The following is a 14,409-nucleotide window of genomic DNA, read 5'->3' as shown; positions in this document are numbered from 1 at the left end:
GTTGTCTGTAGGCTCTGTACCTCAGTAATGTTATGTCAGAAATCATATAGCTAGCTACACTCTTGCTCAGGAGTAACACTCCAACTTCGTTTCCATCTCGTCTATTGAACATTTAAAAAAGTTGAATTATAACATACAGCATGATTAGTTTGTATGTAGTTAACACTCGTAATGTCACCGACCAGATCCAGTTATAGCACATTTTCACCACCTTCCTAGGTTCCCTCGTGACTTCCCTAACACAAATTTTTAGAACTTGTTTTAGTAAACGACCTATTTGGGGAACTTAATGGGTGTGTCCTTCTTTTATTTTTTTTAGTGATTGTACGTACTTCCTAATTCATGGAGTCACTGAGAAGCCCAATTTTGTCCTGTATTTATTTCCCTAGGGAACAACCAGAGCGCTTATCTTTGATTAATTGTGATTCTTTACTGAATTTCGAGCAGCTGAGACTACAAAGGTGTGAAGGTGGAAAGGAAGCCCAGCTCAATCAAGTTCGGCTTCCGACCGGGCTCCAATTTTCCAAGTCTGCGTCCCCCCGCAGGGAGGGGGCCGACTTGGGGAATTTTCAGCCTCATTGTCAGCCTTTGGGTTCTAGAACCTGGAAATCTCGCGGGCGTCGATGCGCGGCGGACGCTTGCGAGAAGGGGGCGCTCGGGCTCCGGCCTGGCGGGCGGGTGCAGTGGAGACGCTCTACCCGAAGGGCAGCTCTCGTTGAGCCACGCCCTGCGTCCGCACGCCGAGGCGGCGGGAAGATGCGCTTGCGCACTGCGAACCCACACCATATGTGCCCTGTCCCAGTGCGCGGGTCTGTGCAGAGCCGGGTGCGAGAGGCGGCAGCGCGGGGCGAACGGAGCTGAGTGGCGCCCGAAGTCGGCCGGGGGACAGTGGGTCTGTGAGAGAGCGAAGAGCGGGTTTGGGGCCGCGAGCGCCGCTGTCACGCGATGGGGAAGAAGCAGAAAAACAAGAGCGAAGACAGGTAAGTCAGTATCTGGGTCCGCTCGGCAGCGGCCGGTGCGGCTCAGGGGGTCGTGCGGGTCCCACCAGCTCGGGGTGGACCAGGGTTGAGGCTCGAGACCGGCCTCGCAGGGCACCGGGCCTGGGCCCTGAGTGGGCGCCGCGGGCCCGAGACCCCAGTTCCAGGCAGGCGCGGAGGGCCTCGGCGGCTGGCGAGTTCCCCAAGCAAGACTCAGTCCCCCTTGTACCCCTCGCCCGGCCAGGAAAAGAGGGGTGTCTGGCCTGAGGAGCGGGGCCGTGGTTTCGGGGCTCCCGGGTGGTCCGGGTGGTCGGGGTTTTGGCGGCGCCGCTCTAGGCGAGGGTCAGGAAGAGTTCTCTGCGCCTTTGTACCTGTGAGGACTTGGGGAGCGAAGGGAGTACGAATCAGCTGTACCTATAGCCGGGTTTTTCCACTTTTGAGCCTCTCAGGTACGTTGGAGGTGTTTTACACTTACCTCCCTCTTAATTTCATCTAATTTGTTGGGTACAGTTCTCAATTATTTAAAGGCTGGTTGTCCAGACTCCATGCTTTTCGCTTTCCTTCTTCCGGCCAGTCTTTTGATGATTTCTTTGCTCTCTAGCACCTCCCCTAAGAAAGGAGGCGGAGATGAAACCAACCAATCAGGGTCGCTCCTTTCTCATCACTTCAAAGGCTTTTGGGGGAGGGAGCACCCCGAGATTTCGGTGACTTCTCTGTCACATTCGGTTGAGTCTTTTACTCTTCTCATTGAAAGAGTTTACTTCCTGGGAGGGAACAACATCAGTTACTTTTCGCTTTTGTACTAGTATGCCACTCACCAAACTTAGTTCAAATACTCGGGGGAGAGGGGGGAGAGTAAGGTAAATTAAAACAGAAACAACCCGTGATAGTTCATCATTCTGACTCAAAACGGACACGCGGTGTTGAAGTTAAAATAAGATCACTAATTATAAGTTGGAATTCTAGGTCGTTTCCTCAGCACTCATCTAATTGATAAGTGGAATTAAAAGATACCCAGGTGAGGCTTGTTTTTCAGTTACAGCTCCACTGGAGGAAGTTAATTGGTTTGACTTATTTATTAAACAAAAAGATAGATACAGAGACAGTAGTAAAGCATCAAACAGAATGTCAAATTACAGCGGGAAGGTTAGGGAGATAAGAGATCAACCTAAAGACTTGTATGCATGCATATAAGCATAACCAATGGATACAAAACTCTGGGGGGTGAGGGCATGTATGGGAGTGGGGTGGGAGGGGCAATGGTAAGATATGTACACATATAATGCCTTAATAAAAAAATGAAAAAAAAATAAGTAAATATAAAAAAAAACACAAACAAACAGGATACATAAAAAAAAAGCAGAATTCTGGGTGATTTAGTGGGACAAAATTTCCCTACCTTTGACAGGATGTTTTGATGTGTGGGATACTTTTTTCTTTCAACTGTGTACACAAAATAGATGATTATAAAAAGCTTCATGTACCAGTTACCTAGCTTCACCCATGGTTATCACATGGTCAATCCTGTTTCACCCACCTGTTGCATATTTTACTTTTTTAAATATATTCTTATTGATTTCAGAGAGGAAGGGAGAGAGAGAGGTAGAAACATCCATGAGAGAATCATCGTTTGGCTGCCTCCTGCACATCCCATGCTGAGGATCGAACCCACAACCCGTTCATGTGCCCTGACCTGGAATCAAATTGTGACCTGGTTCATAGGGCAGCGCTCAACCACTGAGCATGACTGCCAGGCCTGCCTTTTTGAATATATGAATACACACACACACACACACACACACACACACACACACACACACATATATATATATATTATTTTAAATATATTTTTATTGATTTCGGAGAGGAAGAGAGAGGGAGAGAGAGAAACATCAATGATGAGAGAATCATCGATCGGCTGTCTTCTGCACGCCCCCCCACTGGGGATCCAGTCCGCAACCCGGGCATGTGCCCTTGACCAGAATCGAAGCTGGGACCCTTCAGTCCACAGGTCCACGCTCTGTTCTTTGAGCCAAACCCAGCTTGGGCCCTTGTTGGATATTTTAAAGCAAACCTCAGAATCTGTTCATGAGTAAATTCTTCAGGTGTATTTGAAAGAATACTTGAGGGGAAAAACCTGTGGAAACAGAACAAAACACAACTGCAATGCCACCGTCAAGCCTAGGGAATATTTACAGTGTTTTCTTAAATATTATCAAGTATGCAGCCAATTTTCTAATTTTTTTTTTATAAACATTTTATTGATTTTTTACAGAGAGGAAGGGAGAGGGAGAGAGAGCCAGAAACATGATGAGAGAGAAACATCAATCAGCTGCCTCCTGCACACCTACCACTGGGGATGTGCCCGCAACCAAGGTACATGCCTTTGACCGGAATCGAACCCGGGACCCTTGAGTCCACAGGTCGATGCTCTATCCACTGAGCCAAACCGGCTAGGGCCCAATTTTCTAATTTCAATGATTCTCTTATTTAAAAAAAATTTTTTAAGCAGTTGGTTTGGTTCAGGATTACAGAAGTCTGTTCTTTAGGTTTAAAAGTACATGCAATATGTTGTTATTTCACTTACAGTTTTTATCTTTCAGACTCACAATAGAGAAAATATTCAGAGGGGAGAATTTTACTGTCTATTTTTAGAGGAAATTGTGTCTCTTATTGATTCATAAAGATTTTCATGGATGATGTAAAGTTTAAATTGCAAACACTGGAGCCTGTTGTTAAAAGATTGGTTTGGAAGTATGGAAGGAATGCTCCTGTTATTTGGGGAGTGTTTTTGTTTTGTTTTTATCCCATACCTAGTTTTATTTTTCTTTGCACATGCTATTGCATTTTCTTTTCTTTCCTTTTTTTTTTTTTACAAATTAAAGTCAAGATCCTCCAGCAAAAAGATTGACTTGCTCAGTTGATGGTTAGTATATTTAGATATTACCTGGTTTTACTCTCTTGTATAAAGATCTCCACTTTTAAAGATTTTACATTCATCCCACCTCTTCCCTAACCAAGCTCTCCTAAGTAGAGCATGTTTCTGGCCAGGTAGAATTGGGTGAGAAATGAGCAGCTTATTAGTTATCAAGATAAGGCACTGAGCTACTTTTCAGTTCTTGTAAAGAACATAAATTACTTGACTGTTTCGATTCTTATCTATCTATATCTTTATCTTATCTATCGATCTATATAAAAGCCTAAGTGACCATTACGACCAGACTACTGGATGACCAGACGACTGGCCGGTAGCTATGACGCGCACTGACCACCAGGGGGCAGACTCTCAACGCAGGAGCTGCCCCCTATTGGTCAGTGCACTCCCACAGCCAATCTCCTGTGGCTAGCCAACCTCCCACAGTCCCTCCCCCTGGCTGGCCCTGATTGGGACTGGGCGAGATGGCCCCGATTGGCCGGGAGGGACCCTACCCGTGCACGATTTCGTGCACTGGGCCTCTAGTAGTGTTATATTGAATTAATCCCTATTTTATCTTTTTAGCCACTCAGTGTTCATTAAAAATTAGATTTTATTTCATTTGAATATCTAATTTTATTTGGATAGCATGTATTTGTTATACCAATGACTAAACTTTTTTTAAACATTAAGTTCTAGAATTTTGTTCCACCTTGTATAATTCTGAGAATGAGACTTTGATGATAGGGTATTCAGCAAGTCATCCTGACTTTTTTTATTTGGGAAAACTCTTGATGAGACAAGGATAGGATTTAACATCTATAGTTCATACAGAATATAAGGCTAATATTTTCATTTCTTCCTATGACCTTCCCAGTCATCAGTTTACATAATGGGACCTTATCTTACGGGAACTTGCGTTCTCTAGAAATGTCCTACTGTTTTCATTTACACACTATGATGGATGTTTTTTACTAATGTGTGAAGAGAAAAGGACCTGAATTACCTGCTTTTTCTCAATTAACCTCCAATTCTTCATTCTGGTACCCCTCCTTTTTTTGGATCCCCCAAATCTGGTAGTTATATTTTTCAAGTTATATGGAATATGGTATGTCATTTTAAGTAGTGGGATTAACCCTTTGCACTCGTTTGCTTTTTTCTCGATTCCTTTATTCTACTCGGGATTTAATTTTTTAAATACCCCAGATTTTACAAAGCGCGGCAGTAGAATAAAAAACTGGAGTTTCTTTTCATACAAACTTATTTATTTGGATTTTTTTATATTTCAAATTATTGATACATTCAAAGAGTATAAAAAGAGCTGCTACCGATGCTAACCGTGTCGAGTCACACTTGACATCCGAGTGCAAAAGGTTTTAATACCATATCTCTCCCCCCACTCCTCAACACACACACCTCCCCAAAGAATATAGAGGGAAGGAAGATAACTGTTTTACCTATCCCACAGTCATATATTGTGGAGGTGGAGATGTCATTCAGGAACTAGAAGGTCTTTCATGAGTCAGTAGGATTCTGGGTTATCTATATATCTGAATATTTTAGAGTTCTCTTAGCCGTTCCGACACTGATATTTTAGGAAATTGGTGTGTTGCAGGAGGGAAAGAATTTCTAGTTTTCCATAAATGAAGAAGAAGGCAGATGAACTTTTATTGTTGTCTTATTCTGAACTGGTGATCTCTATTGAGGTCTGGAGCTGATACAAAACATATATTTTTAGTCCTCACCTGAGGATATGTTTTTATTGATTTTTAGAGAAAGAGCAAAGGGGGAAGGGAGAGGGAGAAACATCGATGTGAAAGAGGTAAATCATTGGTAGCCTGCTGTACATGTCCTGACCAGGGATCAAACCTGCTAATCTAGGTATGTGCCCTGGCTGGGGAATTGAACCTGAAACTTTTTGGTGTACAGGACTACGCTCCAACCAACCCACTGCGCCTGGCCAGGGCTGATGTAGTTACTTTTGATGTCACTTGCCCACCAGTTGCATACTTATTCTTCAAAGCTTATTCCAGTCTTGTGATTGATCTATAAGGAGGGCAAAGCATTGTTTAACTGAGGAACTGAGTGTCAGTGGTTAGGTTGGAATAGTAGTTTTGAGAATTTTGGGTCCTAAAACTCCCAAATTACTAAGGAACCCAAAATGTTTTTGTCAGTGTGGGTTATAGCTATTGATACTTACCATATTACAAGTTAAACAAAATTCTTAAAGTATTTATGAATTTAAAAATAAAAATAAACATTACATAGTAATAAATAACATTAAATAATCTTTTAAAATGATGAGAAGAGTGATATTAAACATTTTTACAAATTTCTTTACTGTCTGGCTTGCTAGAAGATAGCTTCTCATCTGCTTGTGCATTCTGTCTACAACAACATACATCAAGTGGCCTCTGGAAAACTCCATTGTGTAGTTGGGAGAAAATGAGAATTAAAAAAGGCTCATAGTATCTTATATTATTTTGAAAATAGTTTTGATTCTTGAGTTAATTTAGACCCCCTGAACAGGTATTGGGACCTACTTTGAGAATTGCTGATTTAGGGATTCCTAAACTGGATTTAGGCATTCCAAGCTGTTTGACCATTGTTACTGTTTGCCCAACAAGTGCTTAGAGTGCTTGATAATCACTCAAGGACAACTTAAGGTACCCCAGGGCATCCTATCCTATATAATAAAAGCCTAATATGCAGGTTGTCCCCTCGGGTGATCATTTGACCTAGAGCTTGACCGGGAGACCGGGAATTAGACTGTTCGCTATGGTGTGTGCTGACCACCAGAGGGCGGTGTGGAACATGGCGGGCGTCGGCGATGCGATGCTGGCAGCAGGTGACAGTGGAGGTGCTGCCAGCCCTGAAGGGCCCCGATGAGAGTGGGACCACGGTGGGATGGTGGAGCAGGTGCGCGGGCGGCGCCAGGCCAAGGCGGGTGTGCATACAGCGACCAACAGTGGAGGCAGGGTGCTAAGGGAGCTGGGCCAGGGGCCCAGCCCTGATCAATCATCCCACAGGTGGGATGGTGGAGCAGGTGAGGGGGCAGCACCAGGCCAAGGCAGGGCTGTGGGGCTGCGAGGCTGTGGGTGCGAACTGGGGCCCAGTATCCGCAGGCCACCCCAAGGGACCCCACACTTGCACGGATTTGTGCACCAGGCTTCTAGTGTTAATATAACTCTCTTAATGGTTTACCTACTTATGGTATCCCATATAATAAAAGCCTAATATGCAAATTAACCAAACGGTGGAACGACAGGTCACCATGATGTGCACTGACCACCAGGGGGCAGATGCTCAATGCAAGAGCTGCCCCCAGCCCACAGGCCCCAGGCCAGCCAAGGCGGGTGCCAGAATGGGCCCCCAATTGCCCTGTGGGTCACCCCGCAGAGGGAGGCGGCAGGGGCTGGGGCAGGGGAGCAGGCAGCGCTAGGCTGGTCAAGGTGGGTGCCAGCGGGGGCCCCCTGCTCACCCTGTATATTGGCCTTGCTCACCGGCCAGGCCTAGGGACCCTACCCATGCACTAATTTCGTGCATCAGGCCTCTAGTGCATATGTATTTAAATACATATATATTTTAATGTAATAGGTGAATTTATTAAGGTCTATTAAAAATCTGTGATGGTTAATTTTAATTGGGAGTTGATTATTTGGTACATTTGACACCTTTATGCTATTGAATCATCCCATTCACGAAATGTATTGAGTGTCTACTAAAGTGCCATATACAGTGATCAACAAATAATAATATGACATGCTTCTGTATTTGGTTAATGTAATTGTATGTCAGTAATTGTGGAGAGCGGCTACAGCGTGTGGACAGGATCAAGCCTTGGGCTGACTTGTGGCAAAGCCACATACAAGTCCCAGCTTGGAGGGCAAAGCCCTCCCAGCACAATTATAGCCAAAAGGCTATGGTTGTAAGCTTGACCTTCTAGTCTGACCCTGCAGACCTAGGTAGCTAAGGGATGTGGGCTACGGGAGGTGCAGCAAGTGCTGCCTAAACAAAGCTTGTTAGAGTTCAGAGAATGGCAACAAAAGGAAAGCAGATTTGAAACTCGCCAGAACATTGTAAACATCTTGCCCTTGTTTGCTTTGTATGACCTAACTATAAAATAAAGCTTTGGCTTACAGGCTGTGTCACTGTTTCCTCATCCAGGCACAGTGATCCACCTGGCCCCAACTGTATTCTCTTGTCTGTTTTCTTTAATCCTTCACTGCCCCTCCTCAAGGTCACCACTGGACACGGTTCAATTAATATTTTATTATCAGGGACCCAGTGCATGAATTCGTTCACCTTGAAAATAACTGTGGGCCACGAGGCTGCGGTGGACACAGGGGTGGGTGGGTCTTGGCCCATCCTCTGCACCCCTGCCTGGCCCCTCCTACCATGGCCCTCGGTCCCCTGTCTGCTGGTGCCAGCCCTGATCGCTTTGTGCATCACGGTGCGAGCGGCGGCTGCTGCCCCAATCCCCCCTTAGGAGCAGGGGGAGGTAGAGAAGCTCTTGAGGGGTGATCAGGGCCGGCGCCAGGTGCCGGCAGCAGGAGCAAGTGCTGGGTGGGACCATGGTGTGTGGGAGCAAAGAATTTTCAGTAACCACCAGATGCTCACCCCGATGACAGCGACCGGCGCCCCACCTTGGTCTGGCACCCCCGCTCACCTGCTCTACCATCCTGCTGTGGCTGACACCCGCCATGTTCCGCGCACGCCCCCTGGTGGTCAGCGCATGTCATAGTGACCAGTTCGGTTGTTCCGCCGTTCGGTCTATTTGCATATTAGGGTTTTATATATATTTTACAATTTTCTTCACTTGAGTCTTTAGAATATTTCCTTCTTTGCTTATTTCTAGGTATCTTACAGTTTTGGTTGCTGTTAATGTAATACTTTTTTTTCTGGTAAATAGGAAAACTTTTTCAAGATTGTTGGTTGTCCTGTGTGTCACCAATTTATTGTACTCTTATTAGAAGTGGCTGTATAAAGGGTGAGGACTAAGTTGTGATTAGATTATTAGTTTGTCATAATATGTAAATAGTAAAGGGGGAGAGCATGGAGACAATTAAAAATATAGCAGCATTCAAATGTTTTAATTAGTAACACACAAATGACTGCTTTTTTACCTTCCTTTCTTTCTATTTTATGCCTTGTAACAAATATGTATTGTTGAGAATGTTTAGTACAAAAGGTATTTTGAAACCCGTATTAAACAGGATTGAAATAACCACAGTATAATACTTGCCCCATAGGTAACTACAACATTTACATGATGAAACATTTAATGTAGAACCAAAACCATGCTGTAACTATTTTGAGAATGTGAGAGGAAGGAAAAGGAATAAAGATCTAAGAAATACCATGTTACATTTCAACCAACAATGTACTGGAGTTATAATTTCTCTACATCCTCATCAACACTTACCAACTGACTTTTTGATTACTGTATAGTAGCTAGTCCCATGGGTGTGAAGTGGTGTCATACTATAACATGGAAAAGGGGAAACTAGAATTTCCCATAATAGTGTATTTGAGGCTTAGAGTCTCTCAGCTATTGAGCGAAACCTAACTCAAGAACCTGTGTGTTTTTTTCCTGTGCTGTACTACTTGTTTAAGAAATCCTGATATTTCAAAATAGAGACTTTAAATAAAAATTAATCCTTACATAGGCTCTTTACTGGCAAAGCAACTATTAAAGATTAAGAATTTAAAGAAGGGGGGGAATAGAAAAATGGCAGCCATTGTCTAGTCAGTGCCATATTTTTAAAAGGAATTTCTTCCTCCCTTAACCTTCGTTTAATACCTGCCTTTCTCATAGCCCGTCTATTTAAAATGAAAGGAATGACAATTTAATGTTTCATTCCTTCCCATTTCACACATGGTATATAAAATTTCAGATAGGTTCTTTCAAAGGAATCCCTGCTTTTCACCCAGGTAGCAGTCAATTATTTTACAATCATTGGCTTTCAGACCTCGCTTTTGTGATAGCAGTATTCTTTCCATGGTTGTCCTCCTATCCTATATAAAGAAGACCTAATATGTAAATGGTCATCACGCCCTCATGCCATGATGCCCTCACACCATCACAATCCATCACCAGGGGACTGCATGCGTGTGGAGACCCAGAGGCGGGTCCCGGTGCCTCCGGTTCCACACGGTGAGGCCGGGGGGTGTGTGTCACCCTGAGGCCACGCCTCCCGCAGGGGGTCCTAATGCCACGTCCCCCGCCCCGGCGCTGGGACGTGAGGCTGCGTTCCCTGCCTAGTGGGGCTTGAGGAGATGGGGCCAGCCGGGTCTTGGTGTTGCTCAATGGGGGTGGAGCCGGCTGGACACTTCTATTATAGTGAAAGGGCAAATAGTAATATTAAAATATTTCCTCTAATTCACCTCTAAAGTGCATGAGTTTCGTGCCCCGGGCCACTAGTATAAGAAAAGCCTAATATGCAAATCGACCACCTGGTGGAATGACCTGTGAAACATCCAGTTGCTATGATGCGCACTGACCATCAGGGGGCAGATGCTCAATGCAGGAGCTGTCCCCAGCCCGCAGGTCCCAGGCCAGCCAAGGTGGGTGCTAGCGGGGGGCCCCCTGCTCGCCCCGCTGGTCGCCCCAAAGAGGGAGGGGACTGGCGGCGGCGAGGGGCAAGGCCGGCGAACAGGCAGTGCCAGGCCAGCCAAGGCGGGTGCCAGTGGTGGCCCCCCAATTGCCCCGCCGGTTGCCCCACAGATCGGACCTGATCACTGTCCAGGCCTAGGGACTCTACCCATGCACGAATTTTGTGCACTGGGCCTCTAAGATATTTGTTTGGTTTTTCTATTTCTGAACTGATACTGAACACAATGGGTCTGAGGCTGCCTGTCACTTCTAGAGCCAAATTAAGCAGAGACAGGGTTGAGTCATGTATGAGCATTTATTCCAATAATGCCGGCAGTTTGGGGAGAGCAGTCGGTCACCTGTAAATTCTGCTCTGACCCCCGTCACCAGTGGGCTGATTGTATTTGGATGAGGAAAAAGATAACTACATGCAGCTTCGAGCAGCAAGTGTAACAGGGAAAGGGAGGGCCTGGTCTGCAGTCCGGCCTTCAAAGTCTGATAACAAGGTGGCTAATCTTCTACAAACAGCTCAGCTTGTTCCTGGGACTGGAGAAGGGTCAGCGTTCCTGAGGCAAACTCCCAGAGTGGGTCAGGGTCCGGGTACAGCAACCAAATTAAAGCATGTCCTGTCCTTTGTTCTCAAAATGTATTTTTCTGAGTAATGGACCCATGGAGGCCCCTTGTCTTTCTTTCTACAGCCTTGTTTCATCCTCCAGTTTCCCAGGGTTTGTAAGAAAACCTCTCATGTATAGTTAGTAAGGTGAATAATTATTAAACACTTGTGACTTTGTTCTTATTACTTGCTCATCCTCCCTATCACCCCCACCCTCCATTAGTATGGTCATCTCATATCTATGAAATTAGTTTTATATGGAATGTGTCTTGCTGCTGAAGTTATTATTCTTGGCTTATATTTTCTCCTTACGGATTTTGGGTCAGAACCCTTTTAGGGAAAAGGGTTGTTGGTTCTCTTCTGTAACTGCTTCCTGCTGATATGGGGCGGAGTTCTGAAGTTCTCTCTGTCTGACAAAAAAAAGGAGGGAGCCAAAAAAGGGAACACAGTTTTAAGTGAATCCTATGTTGGCTCTATTCTTATTACATGCCCTTCCCCCATCAAACTTCATTTAAACCATAAATTTTGTAGAGCAGTCCCTGAAAGTACAATTCAGTACTGTTTTATTTCAGTTTAATTAAATTTTTGTCATTAGGTTTCAGGTATTGCTCTTTGGTGAAGCTAATGGTTGTTTCTGATGATACTGTACTTGAAATTTCTTTTAAGTCTTGAATCTAAGTTTCCATTACATGGATATACCACTTTTTTACCCTTTCATCACTTGATGACATTGGGGTGGTTTTACTTTTTGGCTGTTATGAATTGTTATAAAACCCCCACACATGTTTTTGGGTGGACATATGTTTTCATTTCTTTGGGGCATATAATATGTAGGAGTGAAATTTCTGGATCGTAGTGTAACTGTGTTTAACTTTTTCAGAACTGCCAAGCAGTTTAACTGTTTTCCAGGAACTTTCAAAGCTGCTGCTCCATGTTACATTCCAGCCAACAATGTATTAGAGTTAAAATTTCTCTACATCCTCATTAACACTTATCAACTGACTTTTTGATTACTGTATAGTAGCCATTCCCATGGATGTGAAGTGGTGTCATACTACGATTTTGGTTTGTCATTCCATGATGGTTTAAAATGTTTAGTGTTATGCTTATTGGGTATTTGCATATCTTGTTTGGAGAACTGTCTATTCAAAGCCTTTGCCCATTTTAAAATTATTTAGGAATAAGAATTCTTTATATGTTCTACGTACCAATCCTTTGTCCAGGTATGATTTGCAAATATTTTCTGTCATTCTGTGAGTTGCCTTTCTTTTCTCCCATTGGAGGTTTTTGTTTCACTTTCTTGGTGATAACCTTTGTAGCCAAAAGGTTCTAGTTTTGATGAAGTCTGATTCATCTATATTTTCTTTGGTGGTTTATGTTTTTGGTGTCAGATCTAAGAAACCATCACCAGATCCAAGGTTGTGAATATTTATTAGGTTTTCTTCTAGTAATTTTATAGTGTTAAGCTTTGAGCCATTTTAAGTTAATTTTTGTATATCATGTAAGGTGAGGGTCCAGCTTTATTCTTTGCATGTAGATATCCAGTTGTCCTGACACCATTTGTTAAAAAGACTTTAATTCTTTGATGAAATCAGTTCATCATATGTGTAGGTATTTATTTATAGACTAGAGGCCTGGTGCATGAAATTTGTGCACTCGGGGGAGTTCCTCAGCCCGGCCTGCACCCTTTCACAGTCTGGGAGCCCTTGGGGGATGTCTGATTGACGGCTTAGGCCCGTAGCAGGCCTAAGCCATCAGTCGGACATCCTTAGCGCTGCCGTGGAAGCAGGAGAAGCTCCCACCACCACTGCTGTGCTTGCCAGCCATGAGCCCAGCTTCTGGCTGAGTGGCGCTCCCCTGTGGGAGCGCACTGACCACCAGGGGGCAGCTCCTGCGTTGAGTGTATGTCCTCTGGTGACCAGTGCACATCATAGCGACTGGTTGTTCCACCACCGGCTCTCTGACATCTCCCGAGGGGTCCTGGATTGTGAGAGGGCATAGGCCAGGCCAAGGGACCCCACTGGTGCACAATCAGGTCCAGGGAGGAACTGCTGGAGGGCTCCAGGGCATGTTTGGCCTTTCTCACTCAGTCCCAATCGGCCGGACCCCAGCAGCAAGCTAACCTACCAATTGGAGCATCTGCCTTCTGGTAGTCAGTGCACGTCATAGTGACTGGTCGACCGGTTGACTGACTGCCACCTAGTGGTTAGTGCTTATCATAGCAAGCAGTTGAGTAGCCTTAGCATATCATTAACATATTATGCTTTGATTGGTTGAACAGCTGACCAGATGACTGGACAGTTAGCATATTAGGCTTTTATTATATAGGATTCTCAATTCTGTCCCATTGATCTGTATGTCTATCCCTAAAAGCAGTACTTCTCTGTCTTGATTACTATAGCCTTGTATTAAGTTTTGAAATTAGGAAGTGTGATTTCTCTAACTTTGTTCTTTTTGAGATTGTTTTGGCTATTCTGGGTTTCTTTCATTTCCATAGAGATATTAGGATCAGCTTCTACATTTCTGCAAAAAAAGGGGAGGAGGGGGTAGCTAGAATTTGGATTAGGATTGTATTTCATCTATAGATCAGCGATTTTGAACTTTTTTTTTCATCTCATGGCATACATAAACTAATTACTAAAATTCTATAGCACTCCAAAAATACATTATTATTTTTGCCGATCTGACAAAATACAATGTAATTTTGATTCATTTACAGTGGACAGATTGTGTTGGCTGTTATCATTTTTTTATTTGACAATCTTAGGGAAAAGAGGTCAGTGCTCTGACTAAATAGTCAGATATTGCATGCTTCAAAAATTCTTGCAGCACATGGTTTGAAAATTGCTGCTGTAGATCAATTTTGGGTGTATTGCCAATATTTTGCCTTCTAACCTGTAAACATGGGATGTCTTTCCACTTATTTAGGTCTTTGTTTTTTTTTTCAATAATTTGTAGTTTTCAGAGTAGATTTGCAACTCTTTTCAAAAACTATTCCTGAGCATTTCTTTTTTATGCTATTGTAAATGGAATTCTTAATTTTATTTTCAGATTGTTCATTACTAGTGCATAGTTTAAATACAGTTAATTTTTGTATAATGATCCATCCTGCGATCTTAATGAATTCACTTATTAGCTGTAATAATCTTTTTATCCTTAGGATTTTCTGTGTGCATGGTCAGGTCTTAGGCAAGTTCAAATGGTTTCCTCCTTTTCTACTCTAATGCCTTTTCTTTGTTTTGCCTGAAGTTCTGGCTAAAGCTTGCAATACAATGTTGAATAGAAATGAGGAGAGTAGACATTTTTGTCT

General features: G+C 43.8%; 1 protein-coding gene across 2 annotated transcripts in view; it reads left to right on the top strand.

Annotated features, from left to right (window-relative positions):
- Positions 1 to 764: 764 nt before the first annotated feature.
- Positions 765 to 14,409, top strand: part of EIF5B (eukaryotic translation initiation factor 5B) — a 71,527-nt gene continuing 57,882 nt past the window's right edge. For both annotated transcript variants that reach the window (XM_079792368.1, XM_079792367.1), the window contains exon 1: positions 765 to 980. In XM_079792368.1, the coding sequence (XP_079648494.1) occupies positions 946 to 980 (35 nt within the window). In that variant the 5' untranslated portion in view covers positions 765 to 945. The remainder of the gene's footprint in view (positions 981 to 14,409) is intronic.

This window comes from Cnephaeus nilssonii, assembly GCF_951640355.1.
Source record: "Cnephaeus nilssonii genome assembly, chromosome: 15".
Classification (NCBI taxonomy): domain Eukaryota; kingdom Metazoa; phylum Chordata; class Mammalia; order Chiroptera; family Vespertilionidae; genus Cnephaeus; species Cnephaeus nilssonii.
This window is presented reverse-complemented; position numbering and strand designations above follow the sequence as displayed.